Here is a 21,203-nt window from a genome sequence, read left to right on the forward strand (position 1 = left end):
TGTTTTAGTAATTGGTAATACATACTTGCCTAATAAATAGGGCAAAACATTTATACACATTAAAATCTCCGAAGAATACATCGATCAAATCCAGCTATCATCACGGGTTTTGTTACAGGTTTCTAAGTAACAACAATTAAAAGATAGGTTTACGATATGGCAATCTAGCCAAAATTGTGCTCACTACTTGTACGCTTTTTTTTTTTAATAGAAGTGTACATGAAAAAAATATGGAAAAAAATGTTCAGATAAATTTAAAATAATTTTTACGATTTCCTAAACATCTAAATTCTCTATTATGCAGAATCGGATATTGATAGTGAGTGATCTTGTACTTTGTGATAATTAAGGGTAGTTTTCATGACAATTTAATGAATTTTTTTCGACATAATTGACCTGTTAAGTGCCACTTTCAAAGACCGCCAAACCAGCAAATAAGTCCAATATAATTTTTTTAACATTTTTCTCACGTTTATGGTAACCTCTTCTACACCGTAGTGCATCGGAAATGCGCCATTTTCGGGACACCTCTATATTGTGTTGTGAAGCTCAGAGACGAATTATGGTTAAGTAAGAGTACAGTCATTTTTGATGACGTTGTGGAAAAAAGGCACACAAACCACTAGAAAGTTGTTAGAGAAGGTTCGTACATCCTAATCTACTGTCAGCCATCATTTCTAAAAGAGACGAAACATTAACAAGTCAGGTGTTTGGGTTCTCCACTGGTTTAAGGAATAAAACAAGACAAAGAGAATCGTTGTACATACAGTTAATTTTCTTGGTATGGAAAAATCTTTAAAAAAATGACTGAAGATGATAAATGGGTCACGTATGACAACGCCATGCCAAATGGACAATGATGTGATGAAGACAATCAGTTGTAACCGGAACCACATTTTAATTAATTTCAGTCAGTGCAAATAGTCTTCAAATGTCTTGGTGGTTTACGGTTCATATAAAATATTTCCGCCTATTTTGATTACACTTGTATAGACTATAACAGCAAGGGTTTCGGAGCAAACATTTTTTAAACAAAAAACAAGTTTGTGTGCTAAATATTCCTAATTTTTTTGTCAGATGTATTAATAAGTCGTCCCATAAACTGCAACATTTCGTTAATAAAAATGGTGTAGCCTGGATTAAAATTAATTGTAAATATTTTTGAAAACTAATAGATAAATGTTGATGCATTCAGATGGAGCTTATTTATAATTATCCACTAAAATAACTACTAAACACCGTTCACGTTCATTTGGCATAATAGGAGGCCATGCTTTATTTTTTTTTAAGGTTGGACACACTGTTTGATTTCCGTCACTGAAGTGCCTCACCAATCACCAATCAAAATGAACAAACATAACATGTTGCTGAATTTCTAGTGATGTTTGAGTACTCTTCTATTGTAAACTAGAAAAACTGACAACAATGCGCTACACTAGACATTGACGCTATTTATAACCTCAAACTTAGAAAACATAACCCAATTCAACTACACACCAAATTAAATGCAAATTCCATGGCCTCCCATTATGCCAAAACAACGTGAATGCATTTTATGTATACCTTTTCCTGATGTACCACGCACTTAGACGTTCTTTAATATGTCAAGGTAAAAAATTTCAAAATTGTTCTGAGATTAGGGCCTGCTAGGTAGGCAAAATTTCTACAACATTTTATAAGATCCCTCTGCCAAGAATTGTAAAAATTATCAACCGTGAAACCATAATCGAACTATATTTTTGGCAGTGCTAACGTGTGTTTAAAAAAAATCTCATCGTAGTCAGCTTTGTCACATTTTATACTCGTAAAAGACGTCGTCTCTTGTGAATTTTGAGGTTTGAAAAATCATTTGAAAATAACACTAAGATATGATAAAAGATTTGATCAGACATAATGATGTATACTCGAATCATCATGACACAGATTTGTGGTCCAATCACAAACGTCGAATTGATTTTCCGTTGCCAGCCATGATTTTTCTCTATTTTTCTATTTTGGCAGCGGCGAAAATTAATTTTGGCGACAGGTTTCACTCGTCGCGTGTTCGGGCGATTTGTCGCAATCGATGCACGAGTTCTGTTTCAAGATCGAGTTTCTGTGACCGAGAAAGGGTTACGATTTTCCAAAAAAAAAATCACGTGTTCTCCAACCGACTTCCTGGTATACGAGCTAGAACTCATGTTATTACATCATAGAAAACGGTCTCGCATTAAAATTATCGACACTCTTGCCGCTAATTTTGCTATCGGGGCGAATTTTAAAATGCAGATAAAACTACAATTTATGCAAGCACTGGTGCCGATTAAATTTTTTGTGGTTAAAATTGCATGCACAGCCTTACTAAAATTAGACTAATCACAGTTAACCCAATTTTTCGACGAGATAATACCGCTTGCAGCCTGCAGCGAACGGCAATCAACTCGATTATGCCACCTAACGGGTCCGTTTCGGTATTCGATCAAAAAATTAACAATTTCGGGGGGCGGCGTAATAACGGGGGTCGAGTTTGAGTTGAACTTGGGAGACGCGTTAATAATTGATCGGATCGATTCGCTGAAAGATTAATGTCGAAAACTGGCGAGGAAAAGTTTGGGCAATTCTGGTTTTTAGATCTGAAAGAACGAGAACATTCCTGAAGTGGGTCGGTATCAGAAGACTGTTATTTTGAGTGAATAGACACGCGAAGAGGGGGAGAACTCCAACTTTAAACAAGCCAAATCTGCAATCTACCATAAAATAAAAATAAATTTTCGAATTAGACCTCGACTTGCTCGATGTAAAACAGAAAAGTTAAAACATCCTGAATAAAACAACTGGCACAAAGTTTGCCAAATTAGAGAAATCGCTGAACGTTACTCAAATCACCGGAACTTGGGCGAAGTTCCCGAACGACTTTCTCGCCCATTTTAGTCCTCGGATATTATAGTCCACTACTTCGCGTTGCATAATGGAGACGGGATTTTAAATAGGATTCTATACAATAACGACCGAATAGTTATAACTATTCGGGGATTTTCTCGAGACGCCTTCACTAAAAAACAACCAGATCCAAAACTGCTTAGTGCACACGTCGTCCTTGCCGTAATTGAATTGCACATTAAGCTCGACTTGTCTATTAACAAGCTCTGGTGAAGCTCTTCTTTTTGGAGTGGACCTCTCGCAAAAACTTCACTCAAACTTCTTCGAGGTAATTGCCAGAGGTGTTTTGTAAGTGAGCCAAACCTTCAATTTCAAGTGTACCATAACGGCATCCCGTTGACTGTTCAACATCATTATTCCTTCTTCAAGAAACTATTTTAATTTTGGCATTATACTGAACTTCACAAACGAGTTAATAAAAATTTTATAAAATAAAGATGGTTATCTCGTTAATGGATATAGACAAAGTTCGCCTAGAAAAGAGTTACAATTTAAATACCCATTTCCGAGTATTTTTGGTAATAACTATTAATCTTTCCTGAACATTTTGGTCTAATTCGAAACATAATTTACAAGCCCCTAGTCCTTTAGGCGTAATTCGACTCGTTTCAAGTTTTATGGGACTGAAGCAATTCAGCCATAATTTCAATTTGCCTTTTAACTTTCGGAGGTCGAGAGTATCATGGGCACCACACTGTACACATTTCCCAACTTTTTATATTACGGTCAAATCAACTGTTACGTTACGTAATACTTAACTACACCTGTAGATTTAGTGTTATATTTACGGCAAACGTGTCCCAACTAACTATAACGGAAACACCATAAAAACGTTGTTCACTACTTAGCATTAATTCTAATTCTGAAAGCTGACTTGTTGAGTTGCTTGGCATTTTGACGTAATCCTCCTTTGCCTCTTCCTTATAACCTTTATAATGCGTACATAAAATCTTTGTGGCTCGCGGCCAACAAATCAGGTAGATATTATTAATTTTCCTCAACCCTTTAGTTCCACATCGAAAAATATACACACATGGTTAAAAATATTTTTTATGCCATTTTAATGTGGCACGTTTGCTGTTGTTGCAACTTGATTTATAACCATCCATTACTGCTTGAAATGTTTTATCTGCTTCCTAATTATACAAGCCCGTTAAACTTTTATTTTTGATTTCCTTTGACTTTTGTTAAATAATAATTCCGTTCCATCAATCAATCACGCGATACATTGCAAACATCTAATTAAATAAATCTGCAATAAAACGACTGCATTTTACAAACATAACTGGCAATAACGTCATATCAAAAATGTCACCGATCGTTAAAATAAAATAAAAAATGTAGGTCTTGCTCTTGTGATGCAGTTGCAATTAAAATAAATACTCAAAATAGTTATTTATTTGTAGGTATATCAAGGCCGCGAAGTCATTCTTTAAGGTATTGAGGGAAAAGTTGTGCCGAGGCTGCTTGCGGCCGACGCAGGACAATCTCGAGGACGTTAAAGGATTTCGCGGTCAAGGTGTTCACAACATTTTTTGTGTAACCGAAAACATGTAATTATGTATTATAAAATGAACAAGTAATAGTTATTTACGAACCAAGTGCGGGAAGACGATGTTCCCGCATGAGTGCATTTTTTAAAAGCACGAGCGACGAAGGAGCGAGTGCCTTTAATTAATGCGCGAATGAGCGGAAGATGTCTTCACGCAAGTGGCACGAACATAAAACCAAGTAGGCAGTGACCTTTGGTTATTAGAAACAATTGCTTCACTTGACATTTCAATTTTTGCAATAATTTGTGAGTCTTGTTCGTCGATATTTGTGCAATATCCACCTATGAGTGGATTTCGCGGCCTGTTTTAGGTACGCGAAGTGTTGATTTCGCGTACGGTTGTCAGTCAGTTTAATCTTTAAGTAAAGTATGTGGATATATTTGACGTTTCGGATTTTCCTGTTTGTCATTGTACAAAACGCGGTGTCGAATTCTTCGCACTTGAACGCGGTGATTAAGAATGATCGACGAAAATGATTGTTATTGTACCTAGAGGAAAATACGACGACGAAACAACGGTGGGGACCACTCTTCGAAATGAAACGGCTCGTATGAATTTTATGACGGTGCGGTGGTGGCGTATCATTTTGAAGTGTTTCGAGTTTTGAGACACAGAGCAGCCTCCAGAATGAACACTAATAGCTCGTTAATATTTCCCGGAGTGTTGTGGTGCTTGAGCTTAATTTAATTTTAGAACTTCCTCGAGTCCCTCGTCAATTGGAGCATAAAATACAGACCTGGGGAATTTGTGTAAAAACTCAAAATTTATCACATGACTGAATATTGTTATGGTCAATGAAATTTTACCCGTCATAAATTTTAAGTAGTAGGTAACGTAACAGGAACGCCGGGTGACGAGCCCCGGATCAGGTCGATAAAATGGGGCCATAATTTTTAATTTTTTCCCCATTCGACGACTACGATTTGTTTTCGGCCGTATATACCGTGTGATTACAGAAAAACGTAATCCTAAAATGAATGGACGAGTCGGTAAATTAACTTGAAGCTGACTGCTTTATAAACCCTGCTACCTTCAGGTTTCATTTTGCAGCAGTATGGAATTCAGTGAACTGAAAAACTTCTAAAAATTTTGTCTCTGGAAAATTGACTTTTATTGTAGCTTTCGGAATTGAATATCACAAGCCTGTACGTACTGTTGCATTAAAAAAACAGGACAGGAGTTAATGATTTAGCAATTTTACTTGACTTGAGTTGATTACTTTGTAAAGCTTTCAGCTTTCGTTCATTTTAAATAGTAGCACATTTTATAACTTCTGAAAATTTGTCTCTTACATATTATTTTTTAAATAATTTCTCGGCCTAATGAGAATGACACAGAATTGTATACTAAAGACACAACTAAATCTAGTTCTCAATTGGATGTTATAAACTATTCAAATTTTTATAGTTTTATAATTCTTAAACATTTTCTCGAATACTTTAGTTAGACTTAAGGACGCAGGTTTGTATAGTTTGTCCAGCGAGAGATTGGTTGATATAAAAATCACTAAATTCTAGGTAGAGAAAATAGTATCTAACGCACGTAAAATTTGAAATATATCCTTCAAGCAGTAACATTTTTGCCCTGAAATTATGCTGTAATTAATAACGTGCGATCAAATAAAAAAAAAATCGAGTTACCTGGATTGTGCTATTCTGATGCTTTGATTGGTTCAAACCACCATTTTCGCCTACTCTGATTTTTTTTTAATTTGATCGCACGGTGTATTCTAGTACATTTTGTAGTGTTGGGTTAATTTAAAAAAATTAAAATCTCGCAATCTCTCTGGAGGAAGTTTATATACCAATTTTGTAATGCCCAAAAAGGTTTTTCGTTTGGTTGGTTTTGGTTTTTAATGTGATTAAAAGGACAGGAAAGGAGACAGTAGGTAAGTCATTATTTAATTAGATTTCAATTCCTTAGGATTCATTCATTTCGGGTAATGCCGTCCTTTATAACCAATAAATTTTGTTTCTTGGAAAATATTTTTACCGAGTTTGACAACGATATTACATTTCATGTAATTAAAATAAAAAAACAGAAATAAAAGGGGTCAATTAATCAGGAATTTGACGTTAATTGGCTTTCAAGCCTCCAACTCTTTAAGTTTCGTTCGTTTTAAAGGAAAGGAAGATGGAAACCTATGTAGAGAAAATTTTCTAGAGTTTTGTCTCTGGCTTTTGCTGCACTTTTTGAACTGAACAGCAGGAACAATTACCAAATAACATCGTAATTTAACTGTTAAATAGCATGAGGTTTTGTTCATTTTTAGAATTTGCGTCTCTAATAGGTCTATTATTGTATTCAATTTGGAGTTGTTTATGGCTTTAATGCTTTAATAGATCTCTAAGAAAATGTTATCAATATTTCAGTGTATTATATCATTTACACCAAAAAACTTCCAATATTAATGTTCAAACTCTACTTCTTAACATCTGTTGCATCCGTTACCTTGAATTACCAATTAATACAAAATTCCCTAGAAAAAAAATTAAAAATTAAAACAAAAAATAACATTAAAAAACTCGTTTTATAAGGGCATTGGCACACTCGTCCCATAGAAAACGGCTCGTTTTCTACACTTGGGACTCGTGCGCCAAATCAACCCTTATAAAACTCTTTCTTTAATATACTATTTGAACACTAGCATTTTACAATTCCTCGTTGGGAACTACGTTTTTGAGTACCTTTTTAATAAGATGCACATGTTTTTAACTACAGGCAATAAATTATTAGGTATAATTGGCCTAGTGATTGAGAAATTCCCGATAATTTTCGTGTCTGCTGTTAAATTCCCTCCTGCTACGCAGTCGGGAATTTTTACAACAGCAGACACTCGTGATCACCAACAAAATTATCTGGAATTTCTCAATCACGAGGGCAATTCTATATGAGTATTCACCGAATGATCGCTGCAACTTAAATTTAGGCCAAATTAAAATTATAATCAAGATATCAATTTTTTTTTTTTTAAGTAAAGTAAAATTTAATAAACAAGTTAAATGTATACATATAAATCATAAACAATGCACTTCTTCAAGTGGAGTTACATAAGGTAGAGTCCCTAAAATACTTGCAGCATTTCCACATTGAATTGCCAATGAGATTCTTTGGTAGAAGAAAAATTTTGCTCTGGAATCTCCGGATTCAATCATAAGTTTTGCACCAATGAAATCAATAAATGTTTTACATTCCAAACTCCATGGACCTAACGTTTCGAAAGCTAATGCTTTAAAAATATAATTTGCAGACTTTAAATTTTGATATTTCTCATGTTTTCGTTTACTTGCTTCTTCGGCAGCTGATTCTGCAATTATGGAAGTTTTTCTTATGTAAGAATCAGCCAAAGTGTCAACACATGTTACATCCCATATTAGGCGTTGACCTTTACTCCATGGAATGAGTGTAGCACCATCAGGTCTTTTACCATCGTCTCTCAAGAGGCCACATGGTTCAAGAGAGGAGGAAATGTGGATACAACTTAAGAGGAGTAGATACGTACTTTTCTTATGGAGCTTTCAGTGTATAGTGCTAACACTGTAGCTTTAGCCCTAATTGACATATTTTCATGGAAATCATCTCATTAAAAAGAGCAAACCATTCCCTACAAATCGGCTTGAAAAAATTTTAAAAATTCTTTTTTTTATTATTAGAAAACGTAGCAAATATTTTCGTGAAATTGATGGTTCCTAGTTACAACAATGCAAAACCAGATTGTGGATATATTCTTAAGCCAAAATGTAGAATTACTGCTTTAAAAATGATAGGTTCAAACCCGGTAAAAATATTTTAATTAATAAGCTCATTACAGCGTTAGCACAATTTGCAAAGTAAAATTCAGCTTGCCGTCGATGATTTACAGTCCCCAATAATAAGTCTACCGCAAGCGGGGGCCTTAGAAGCTACTTGATGGATTTATAATGTACCCAAACCCTCCTATACCTGGTTCCTCTTTACAGTACAGATAAAGTATTCCCTTAGTCTGGATTTTCATTTCATGTCTTTCCATTTTGACTACGCCCTGTGTTCGTTACTTGCTTCTTTATTGTGTTCTCTTGTTTAGTTGTTTTGTTTTACTTGTATACCCGTTAACGTGGATAGTGTTTATTTGTAGTATGTACTTTTAGTGAGACTATTACTAGTGTTTTATTAATTGGTGACGTAAGTATGTGATAAAATATCTAAGTTTTCTACACCTAGTAATTCTTTTTCTTCTTTCATAGGTTAGATACTAGGAATTTATTTCTTGCTCTTAAAGATATGGCCAAAGCTAATAAAAGAGTTATAAAAAGACTTACAAGTAGAAAACGAAATAGAGGAGGTACTCAAAACCTGACAAATTGGAAGAATAAACCAAAAGTGAGTATTTTTACCTGGTGAATGAGGCATGGTAGATTAAGAAGGAACAAAAATGGAATTATAAGGAAATTAGAGATTCGAAGAATGGCGCAAGTGAAAAAACAACGTGATGTAATAAAAATAAAACTGAGGCAAAAAGGTTATTCAAAAGGGTACCAGCACTCCAGGACACATAAACCTGATGAATCTTATGGCGAAAATTCTCAACAGGCTGACATGTGTAGAGAAATGTATGAAGAAGAGGAGAAAGAATTTTTAAAATCATTAAAAAAAACTGATGAACAAATTTATGAAATTCAACGAAGAACGGCAGATCAAAATGAAGATGGTGAATGGATGGAACAAAGAAGGAAATTAATACTGCCGGAACTATAAAATCTATATTGTACAATGTCATTTCAACAAAAATTCCTTCTTTAAATCATGGAAAAATACATGAAATTGACTCCAAGAAGGAACTTGGAAAAAACCTAACCGAAGAATATAACGACAACATTGAAATAATTTCCTGTGGTCTTTTTATTGATAAGACCGTTTATTTCTTGGGAGCATCCCCAGATGGTTTGGTAGAAAAGATCGATAGCCTTGTCGAAATAAAATGCCCTTATACTGCGTATAAACAAAATTTAACACCCGACGAAGCCATTATGAAGAAATTAATCCCATTTTGGAAAATTAAAAATGATGGTAATTACGAAATTAATACCAACCACGACTGGTATTATCAGATACAAGGCCAACTTCAATAACAAATTAAAAAAATGTATATTGGCAGTGTGGACAGGAAAAAACAAACTAAAAACGCAAGTAATAGAAAAAAAAATGACGACTTTGGGGACAAAAAAATGAAAAATAAACTGGAACAATTTTATATGAAGTGTTATCTACCTGAATTAATTGATCCTAGAACATCAAGAAATATGCCAATAAGAGATATTAAAAGAAATATTTAAAAATAATTGAAAGTTCTGTTTTATTTTTTGTAATAGATTACTTTATTAGATTTACGATCAAAGCAAATAACTAAATTAAAAAAATGTGTTTCATTTTTAAATATCTAACAAGAAAATATCGATACTTTTATTTGAACCACTACCCAAAGCGTCAAAATAATACATGCCTGTGAAAGACCCTATTGTAAATCATGTAAATCATCATTACAATAAGCAGGGGTTGGTTTGCCGGGTTTATTGCTTACTCTGACAGGCGAGCCGGTATTGTGGAAATTTCAAGGTCAACATTGGTATCTACTCCTCTTAAGGCTCGCTGGATAATTTGATTTAGATCCGAATGTCTTGAAAATCTACCTTTATTTTTAGGACAACTAAGTCCGTGACGGCCATCGTTTGAAACTCTAAAGCCGCAATGGCAATATTGTTAATAATAATGTGTTTTCTTCAAATAAATCTCTGATTTAACTGACAACTGGCAAGAATTGTCAAAAAATTATCGATAATTTGTTGCCGTGAAAAATTATCGCGTAATTCCAATTTGATTGGTCCAATTCTAAAAAAAGAGCATTTTCATTGGCTAAATTTTTATAAGGTGAATACTCAATTTAACACAACGTTCGTTGCTTTATAAAGACTCCAAATTTTTAGGTTCAGTGCTTTATATGACTGGCAAATCGTCGTTTTGTTCGTTTTGAAACAGTATACAGAAGTTTAGAACAAAGGAAATACATATTTCTTTCCGTTGAACTTTTCGAAAAGAAAAGAGGTCGATTTAATTTTATTAAAACAAACATTTTTCGATAATTTTCATTTTCCCACCTCGTCTGTGCAATGCCTTTGGACTGAGGGTCCCTGAGATATCTTTTTATGAAAAGAGTGTGGTGTCAGCGAAATTAATTTTTACATGGAAATCTTCACAGAAAATTAATTCTCTAATAAGAAAATAATACTCATATGGTTGAATTGAGATTTTAATATCAAGCACATTGTTATTTTAGTTTGTGATGATGATCATGAAAAAATGACTTTCATGATATTGAATTTCATGCCACCCTGTTTTCACGTTTAAAAGTCCACATCATAGAAAGATCATACATGGTGGATGGGCATAAATCAGAATTTAATAGTCTCTCCAAATCCGCAAAAAAATTGGGGGTTGCCATTTACAAATATGGTGATGCCTAATGTTACTTCCAATTAAAAGAAAGAGAAGAAGGAGAATTTTATGTGGTGTAAAATTTCTTGTCTACTACTCAGTGTGAGGTTTTATAATTTTTACAAAATTTCTCTCTTGCAAAACTACTTTCATCCACATTTTTTTTATCCAATGGCGCAGTACACACCGGGTGACGTTTGATGCTAAATTCCGCCAAACTTTCAAAATTCCGTTTTGGAGCAGTGGCGAATTTTATGGTTCACATAAATTTTGTCTCTTGTGAATTATTGTAATGAGCATTTTTATTAAAGTTTTGCCTTAAGATTTTGTTCAATTTCAACAGCAGTATATAACGGGTGTTTTTTTAAATTTGGCGTCGAAGTAGGCGTTGAATTGTCGATTGTGAACGCACTATACATACAGGTTACGGATCACGGATCAGCTGTTCAAATCTTACACTTTTACACGAGTGGCGCGATTTCAATCGACTCTCAACGCCTACTTCGACGCCAAATTTAAAAAAACACCCTTTATATCTAGACAATGTGATCAAAAAGAAAACAAATCAAAGCAGGCGTTGCAAATTATCGGTCATGTCGTAGCGGAATTCTGTGTAAATAAGCGTTCAATGCGTGGTCTCAAACGCTACTTTATTAAATCATACCTCATGAATTTTAGACGTTGGAATTATAATTGTGCATTTTATTATTATTATCTGATAATGGAGAAACTTTATAAAATTAACAAGAGCAAAATTTTACATTCGTAAAAATGGGTAATTTACCAGCTTTATTGCCAAACGCAACGCCACTGGTAAGCAGATTTTGCGGTGAAATGTCAAAGAAACGTCAATTTTAAAGCAACGGTGTTGTTAATCTTGAAAAAGTTTTCTTTTCGATTTCGGCAAAGTTTACGGACGTTTACTGTAATTGAAAGCAATAATTATCCCATAATAAGTGGTAGAATGGGTTTTACCATTGAAGATAAAGCATTAATGATTAATGATTTTTGAGAGATAGTACCGCAATCTCTTTTTAAAAATTTAAAAATTTTGGACTTAGAGAACACATTGGTGGTTGAAATTCAAAAAGGTATATTATTATACTCATGTCACATCGTGAGGAAATTCCTTAACATTGACACAGAACATAAAACACAAAAAAGTCAAAATGTGGAGGCGAGACGCCGGTAATTATGTTGATAAGCACTGCACTATTACTTGATAGTATTATCCGTAATAGTGTGTGTACTCCGGCAAAATTGCCGTGCCGCCGGGTGGAGGTGGGATACGAGAGGGAACCAATATAACGACTGTGTATAGCAAGTATACATATGTGTATGATCAAGCTAAGAAAGAGTTAGAGCCACTCTTGCTTCGTTTTCTTGTTGATCATTTGTACAGTGCGATTAAAAAAACATCTTAAAAAATTGAGATTGACACTGTTTCGTCCCTAATTTTGTCCCTTGTAAATTATGGTTTTATACTTTTTTCTTTCTTCATATCTAAACAGAAACAAACGCGAATCCGTATAAAACGTGCAAACCTATAATTGCTGTACACGCATGATTAAAAAATGTTTATAAAAGTGTTTTGAATACCACTTAACATTGATTGTTAGGTTTCGTTTATTTTGGAGAAGCACCAAATTGCGAGCCGCTTTTATCGGTTCTGCATCTCTGTGTATACGGTTTAATTAAGAAAACATAAGAGAATGAAGCGTTCGCAAATTAACTTCCCATCGATTGGTGCAACCTAGCTTTCAGGTTTCGTCAGGTCGGCGTTCGGTTTTATAAATTCAGTCTGAACCACCTTCAGCGTAGTTTTTCGATTGAAGGAAAAAAATTGGAGCGTGGTGGGATATTTAAGTTTTGTCGACTGAAAAAGCGCCATTAAAACTTTCAGCGACAAAACGTGCCCGAAGTCATTGCGACTGTAGAATGTCATAAAGTCCGCTCTACGCAAGACATTAATTCTCAATTTAGCGGCGTCTGTTTGCGTAGTTTCGGTCTTACTTCCATCTAATTTAACTTCTAGATAACGTTGTCTCGGGGCGGCCCCTCCTCGATTCGGCCCTGGGCATTTTATTTCGTGTTTTGTCCCGGAATTACTTATCTGTATTCAATGCCGTCGTTCTGATACACATTGCAAAGGTTATCCCCCAGATTCCCGAACGCAAAACACGGGAAGACTCACAATTTTATGCCTGAAATATTCGCTTTCTCCTCGAGGAATAACTTTATACGGGCAAATGTCGGCCACGTCTCTCACTTGCTTCATCCTTTTATACGGAAAAAGATATTCCGGGCATTTAGATCACGATTTTTGCTTACGTATCCGCGCCACATAAATAAATATCACCGGAAAATTATACTCGAAATCTGAACGCGGCCTAAGCTCGACACGTCAGTCCCATCGTTAATTTTATGAAATATGCGCACCCTCTAAGCCCGGGAAAGCCCACAATGAGCGTAAGAACTCATTATAAAATCATTTTCCGCTAGAATAACTAAACGATTCAATTTAAAGACTGCTTTACCACTTAATTGCGCCAACTCGAACGTAAACATCGAGCCTCATAATTATAAACAATCGGGCCGAACGAAACATCGATCGTTACCCGTGTTCGGACATATTTATGCAAAAATATACAACGGACCGGGGGTGGGGAAAAATGCCCGTTTTATATTCAGCGTAAACAAGTTTTCCGTGGACTTTTTTCCAGAGAGAGGGGCGCTTTTGTAAAACGGATCGATTGTGGCTACTTCCAACTTGAATATCTATCACGGGGTTAAATAACTGTCAGCCGAATGGTCTACACGTCATTTCAACTACCAATACACACCCACGAGAGCTTACCGGACCGAATTCTAAAGAATCTCGCAGGAATTCAGACATAAAAGGAAGGAAACGTCGGACGAAATAAAGTCACTTATATTGCGAAATCCCTCCGACAGTGACCCGACCAGAACTTTTAATTAGGTCGTCTCTCCTTAAAAATTCACTATTTATTCACGGTACCTACTCTTCTACTTCTGCTCGACCCCAACTAGAACGTAATTACGTTTAATTGACGCGAAACCACCTCCCTCCGATGTACAATTGATTTAATAACACATCCATATTGAAACAGGATCGCGACCACAATTACTGCCGTGATAAGTTGATGACTGTGCGCTGAATTCCATTACAATAATTGCGCTTTTCTCACATTTCGAATCGCAATTCTGATAAGATTATTCTTTGAAGCGAATTATTGAGTTTCGCTAAGCCAGAATTTGGCGAGATTAAAGAATTTAAAAAGTCATTACAGTTTTATTTTGACATTATCTGATAAAAATTAGTTTCGAAGAATTATTACGGATCCGCCGCCCAGTTTGCCTTTCGATTTTATTCCGAAAAACCGCAACTTTCAGATTTACGACAATAAACAGTTTCAACAATACCGCGAGTTAAATGTTTCGATGATCTTAATTAAAAAAAACACGCACACCATAAAAAAGTTAATTATTATAGCATCAGGTCTTGAGTGAATAAAAACTGCTATTTTAGTCCAGTTCAAAAAATTTATTCTTATTTAATTAGCGTAAGTTTTACTACACTGGCAAACCTTAGTTACATGTTGAGCGGAAATGTTCCTGTTAACGTTGATATTTCATTAAAACGATTAATTATGTTGATAACGATAGTATTAATCAATCTCTTTAGTGGAAAAAAAACGTAATATTTTCACCACTTAAATCTTATCTTTCTCCTTCAACTCTATACGAGTATGTATATTAGGTACACTTTCATTTATTAAATAAATGTTAAAAAGTCAAACATCTTAAAACAATTTTTTTGTTCGACACTGTCAGAATTTGGGAATTTTCTCCTGTGTGAACGGATTTTGATAAATGTCACAACTTGTCAAAATGAAACGTCAAGTGATTTTAAAGATTTTAAGCGATTTAGAGCCTTTAAGGGGTTCGTCGAACAAAAAAAAACGTTCTATTCAACTTGTTCGTGTGTAAATTGGGCTTTTTTTGGCATGAGTGGGTACTCGCGTTTTAAACTGGCCCACTTTACACACGAACTCGTTAAATAAACTACTATTTTGCTATAATGGATTCAAAAAATTGGTATTCATGCACAGTTAAGGCGGTCTTACACCAAGGCAACAATTGGTAACATATGTTGCCTGCAACATTTTTTAGTTATGTTGCCGGTCATTACTAAAAAATGTTGCAGGCAACATGTTGCCAATTGTTGCCTTGGTGTAAGGCCGACTTTAGGTATCTATGTGTGAGTGGGTCATTTTCTTACATACAATTTTTTTTACACTGTTGTAAGATTAACCATACATTACAGTGAAATCGCATTTCACACACATAAGCTTTTCTATTTTTCACTTCACACACTGTTTTCTATTAGTTACCTGGTAACTGCGCGTTAATACTTCAGATTTCCTTCAAAGATTCAAAGTTTAGCTTTGAAAGCAATTATAGAAAAAATATTGTTTATATTTCGTGCGTGAAGATGTTTGTGTGCATTCAAAGGCTTATACTGTAAAAGACCTTTTCATGCACAAAAAACACTTTTCACGCACTTAATATAAAAATAACCATTTTATATTAAGTGCGTGAAGTGAGTGTTTTTTCTTCTTCACGCAGGAAATATAAAAAATATTTTTTCTATAATTATTGATTCAAAAAATTTAAATTAAAAATTCAAATTTTTGAAGGAACTCTGAAGTTTCAATGCAGTGACCATGTTGCTAGGTAACTAATAAAAAAACAGTGCGTGAAGTGAAAAACAGAAATAGTCGTGTGAGTGAAATCGCATTTCACATACTGTTTTGTATGGTTTCTATGGTTTCGATCTTCGTAACAATGCAAAAAAAATACACGTAAAAAATGACCCACGTCATACACGGATAACTATGCGTGAATTTCAATTTTTTGAATCAATTATAGAAAAATAACTATTTTAATATGCAGATATATAATTTTAATTTTTTAAAGCACTTATCTTTCTTTATCTTGTCATTGTACATGACGTATTTATTTATTTTTCAGAAAAGGCATAATGTGTAGATTCAAAATAAATTCATAACATCAGTTTTATTTTGACAATAATTTACAACAAAATTTTGACGAAATTACAATATGTATGTATTATTATATTGCCTAAAAATTATAATATGGATCGTTTTCTTACTGAGACGATGACTTTTTAATTTTTTTTATATGTAGGTTTTCAAATTCGAGAATGAAATGCAAGAAAAAATAACCAAGCAAACTTGAAACAAAACTAAAGACCAATTTACAGAAGCGAAATTAAATTAATCGTAATAAAATGCGAGATTAACTGAACACGTGATCAGATTGAACCAATCGAAGTTCCGGATTCATGGGTTAACATTTAATTCTTTCTATAAACTGGCCCTAAAGTAATAGTATAATACAGAATTTCAATCTATAATACCTATAAAATAACTAATAAAAATTTTAAAAGGAGTTAGCTGGGATGGATGCAACACAATCAGGTACCTCTGTGTTAAATGAGTTATAGGTACATATTTGAAGATGCAGCTAAACACGGTTCACGTTGTTTTGATATAATGGGAGGCCATGATTTATTTTTTTAACGTTGGACACACTGTTTGATTTCCGTCACTAAAGTGCCTGATATACCGACCTATCAAAGTGAACATAACATGTTGCTAAATTTCCCGCGATGTCTGAGTATTCTTCTACTGCAAATTAGTAAAACTAAAGACAATGCACTAGACATTGACGCTATTTGTAACCTCAAACTTAGAAAAACATAACCTAATTCAATAGACAGCTTCTCTACCAAATTAAATGCAAAATTTCCATGGTTTGCCTTTATGACAAAACAACGTGAATGCATTTTAACAAAAAATGTCATAGTTAAAATTAGTATTTTTCGATGTTTTTAAAATTTAAGTGAAATTTGAATGAAAGCCGTTTAACCGAATTGCGCCTTCTTTTTGTATTCAAGTACATACATACAATACATACGTCACTTCTTTTGGTGGAAGGTAATTGTTTACAGTTACAAAGTATGTTGTCCAACATACGGGTTGTCCTCTTGGTGATTTGTATGTCTGACCCTTTTAACCAAATTCCTTTTCGAACTTTGGGTATACAGCATTAAAATATTTTTAGTTTCAAGCAATTTATTTTATCTTTTGTGTTTATTCGATGTGTATTGTATGTATTAGTTCATGAGGTGTTTAATTACCATTGCTATACAGGGTGTTATGGAAGTCCACGTAATTTAATCACCAATAGAACTCTTTAAAATAAACATCTTTTACATATTGATCTTTTTTTAATTGAGTATTTTTTTTACATTTTTCTAACCCCTAATTTGACACTTTGCTCAAGGGATAATCAACAGGTGCCCAATTCTTGAATCGATGGAATTAATTCTCATTGGAAAAATAGGCAAATTTTCTCATGAGAAATGCAAAAGTGTATTCTGGACTTATGTCAGACGGATTGTTCCACTAGTAATCCGGAGAATTATTTCACCTAGTGTTTATCATGGGGAAATATTTTTTTTTGCGAGAAATTTGACTGTCAAATGTGACACTTTTGTTAATACATAATTGTGTTTGTAAAAGAAAAAAATGAAAGAATTCATTGCAATCCAAATAATGGTTGCCCAAGCACAAAGATTTTATCCGAAATTAGACCCGTTTCATCCAAATTGTCAACATATTGCATTTTTAAATTATCATGTGAAATCATTTTCTAAACAGTTCAAGAATACAGATATGAGAACATTTTAAATTCCACTGGGAATTCATTTATGGGAAGTGATTTCAAGAATTGGGCCCCTGAAACGAAAGAGTGAGTGAAATGTTTTTGTGCGATAAACACTATAGTTTTTTTGAAGAAAGAACTACCGCTGTTCTAATACTGTTTTTTATTTGAGTATTTTAATCCAGTAATTTTTTTTTCGCGCTTCATTATCTGTTTTGAAGAATTTGCGGAAAAAATGATAAATAAAAAAAAAACATTTATTTTAACGAGTCCTATTGGTGGTTAGATTTATTACGTGGACTTTCATAACACCCGGTATATTTATTTTTTATAGATATTTTACCAGTTGGAAACACAGCTTATTTTGTAATAAAAAGGGGGCACGGCACCGAGGTCGAACATTTATTATTACATACGAATATTCATAGCAAGTAATAATAATGATAATGAAAACAGTGTTTACATTGTTGTTGTTGGGCAACGGTATTATTATTATTGCTAGTACTTTTACTTTTACACCTTTTGATTCGCAATTCAAAACATATAGTCCGGTTTTTTTTAATAATCAATTGTCAGTGTCAAAATAAAGAAAAAAAACAAACTGTATATGAAAAATCATTGACATTTGGTCCAGTTCTATCTTAATTTCACTCTAGATTTCCCCTACATCATTATTGAGGTTATGTTGCATATGTTTATGAGTGTAAGACACGTGTTTAATTTAAGTTTAAATTGTCAAATGTGCAATCGGTGACAATTTCAGAAGTCAATGTTTCAAACGTGATTTATAAAATTCATTGTTTCGAATTTTCTGCCAACCTGACAACACTTTGACAATTGATTATAAAAAAAAAACAACAGACTTTACATATCATTATCAGCGTGTCAAGCAATTTTTGGCAACTTTTTAGGGTACGCACAGTGCGTTCCAAGAACAGCATTTTAACAAGAAATATCGCTCGTAGGTTACAATAATAGCATAACCGCAAAAATCACTTTTTGAAATAAATCTGTTTAAAATTTTCGTTGTTGCGGAAACTTCGCATCAAATGGTGACTTCTTTCGCTACTTGGAGATCAGCAACAGTAACAGTAACAGATATGTCAATGATACTCCCAGGACCAAGACTAGTTTTCCACAATGGGACCTGTAGTAACTCCAAAATCGTATTTTTAAGTTGTCCCACTATTGCAGCCAATGAGCGACATATTGGACTAGAATTACCCTCTCAATTGCTGTTCCATGATTTGTATTGGTTTCTAAAACTTCACTGTTCCTTCCTTTGCAAGATTTTTTGCTTACGATTTGTCTACGGCGAAAAGCCTAGATTCAATCAGATATCTACCGATTGTAAAATATTTATTTCCTATTTTATGCTGTAATTTTATAATTTAACGTTTAATGGCAAACGTATTAGATAAATTACACTTGGTCGATTGGCTACTTCAATAAATTGTTGGTTCTAATTTTCTGAATTTATTTTCCATGCGATTGCTATAATTTAGTTAATTTATTTAGTTTATCATCTCGATCTGTGATTTCCTATCAGATCAGATTTGATTATATCTGAGCAACAATAGAACGCTGTCTGTCTAGAATTTTGTGTTTTTTCAAACACATTTGTCGCTACATTCAATCGAGCGGCACATTATTATTATTACCACAATATTATCTGAACCATTACCGAAAATATTCATCCGAGACTGATAAAAACTTTATGGAAACTCGTACACGCCGGAAAAAAGAGAGCCCATTTTAATAATTTATAATGTATACCTTGCACTAAAATTTAATGTTTCGTTTATTGAACACAACAGTCTCTCCAAAACACGTCAGGCATTCAACTAGGAATAAACTTGCAATAAACCGGCGTAATAACAATAACGTAAAGTTGTTGGTTCAAAGAAATGCTGAAATTGTACAGTTGTGGCCATTTAGTGATGATGGCCGCCATTTATTTTATTATACTGTAATTTTATATGACATATCATAACGACAGACGGATACTCTTTCAAGGATTAAAACTGAACGATACATTTAATCCCGAATGAAATTAGTTTCTGAAAAGGAAACGGTAGCGCTTACCTCGTTGGTGTTCCACCGATGTCTTTGCGTCGGGAAATGGTCGGCTCGGGGAAGACTCTCCAGATTTTCGGGCAGTTTGATGGGCTCGCCGTCTGCAACAAGACCATCACTCAGTCCCGAATTCACCTTTGACGTATTATTTACATTAAACCGGCCAAGTCTGGTCCCCCGTTCCCTGCCCTAATGTGCTAATGTTCATCGGCCAATTGGGAATTATGATTATGTTAATGAAACATGCGAATAAATGATAACGGAGCCGTAAAGTGGGCCCCTCGCGTCTACCTGTTACAAGAGCCGCCCCCAACTTATTATTATTAATAGCAATCTATTTTACGATCGGCTCGTATAACTTGACGACTTTCATTGCTTGTAAACAGTTTTTATTGCGGCCAGGCCCATTCAGACAAATTAACAATTAAAGACGGCGAAACTCCAAGACAACAGTCCCGAGATAATCGCAACGTCTCTCGTCGTTTTTGAGAAAAGCGACGGTAATTATTAGTTCGTAATTATGTCTAAAAGCTATTAAGTTAGTGAAGAGGATAATGTGGTTTGGGGAAAACGAGTTGACACGAGGGGCGGTATCAGGATCTGTTTACTTTCAGGATAACATACAGAGAGAGCCGAGTTCAAGTCCGCTAATATTTGATTTGAAATTATACGCTTTCAGTGAAGAGAGGATCTCTGCTGCGTCGATATCAGTGGCAAGTTGAAAGGTGATCGGTTGCTTTTATTGGTCTTTGTTGTGCGAGAGGAGGGTTTTTCAGGCGAGAGTGCTCCAGTAGATTATGTCAGCGATTCAGAGGAACGCTAATGCACGGACCGACAATTACAAAATCCCGACTCAAAGAGGCTTTAAATGCTATCACTGCCCAATAAAACTACACACAAGTTTTTTTTAAACGACGACCGAAGCCTTTCAACTGGAAAATCCTCACCGGAAAGAACGATTTTCTGATTTTCTTCACCTGAGAAAAAGGTGCTTTCCTAGCGATCTAATTACAACGAGGCGAAGGTCTCCTCTTTAGTTTCTTTTAAAACTTTTTTAAATATCTCGTTGTTGGCTTTCCGGACTGTTTGTTACCATGTAAACAACCTCATAACGGCCGGAGTCCGTTAAGGTTGTCCGTTATGAGTGGGAGCGGACGTTTGAATGACTAAATAACTATAGCAACGTAGATCTAAACTTTATTTTTCAACTTTTTTACAATCGGTAAAATAATTAATGTTTAATGTTATGGGACACACCTTGAAATAATCGAAATCCGTATGCCACTAGCAGATGTAGACGAGATCGAAGATGATGCTTCAGAATTTTAACACCAACACAAGAGCGATTTTGCAGGGAATAACGATGACCTCATTTGCTCTGCGGTCATCCGGACATCGGGAATATCTTGATTG

At 34.4% G+C, this 21,203-nt stretch overlaps 1 protein-coding gene across 12 annotated transcripts in view; it reads right to left on the bottom strand.

Annotated features, from left to right (window-relative positions):
* Camta (Calmodulin-binding transcription activator) overlaps positions 1-21,203 on the bottom strand; it is a 249,043-nt gene that overhangs the window by 68,082 nt on the left and 159,758 nt on the right. For all 12 annotated transcript variants that reach the window (XM_069043130.1, XM_069043131.1, XM_069043121.1 and 9 more), the window contains one exon: positions 19,800-19,891. In XM_069043130.1, the coding sequence (XP_068899231.1) occupies positions 19,800-19,891 (92 nt within the window). The remainder of the gene's footprint in view (positions 1-19,799; positions 19,892-21,203) is intronic.

This window comes from Tenebrio molitor, chromosome 3, assembly GCF_963966145.1.
Source record: "Tenebrio molitor chromosome 3, icTenMoli1.1, whole genome shotgun sequence".
Lineage (NCBI taxonomy): Eukaryota > Metazoa > Arthropoda > Insecta > Coleoptera > Tenebrionidae > Tenebrio > Tenebrio molitor.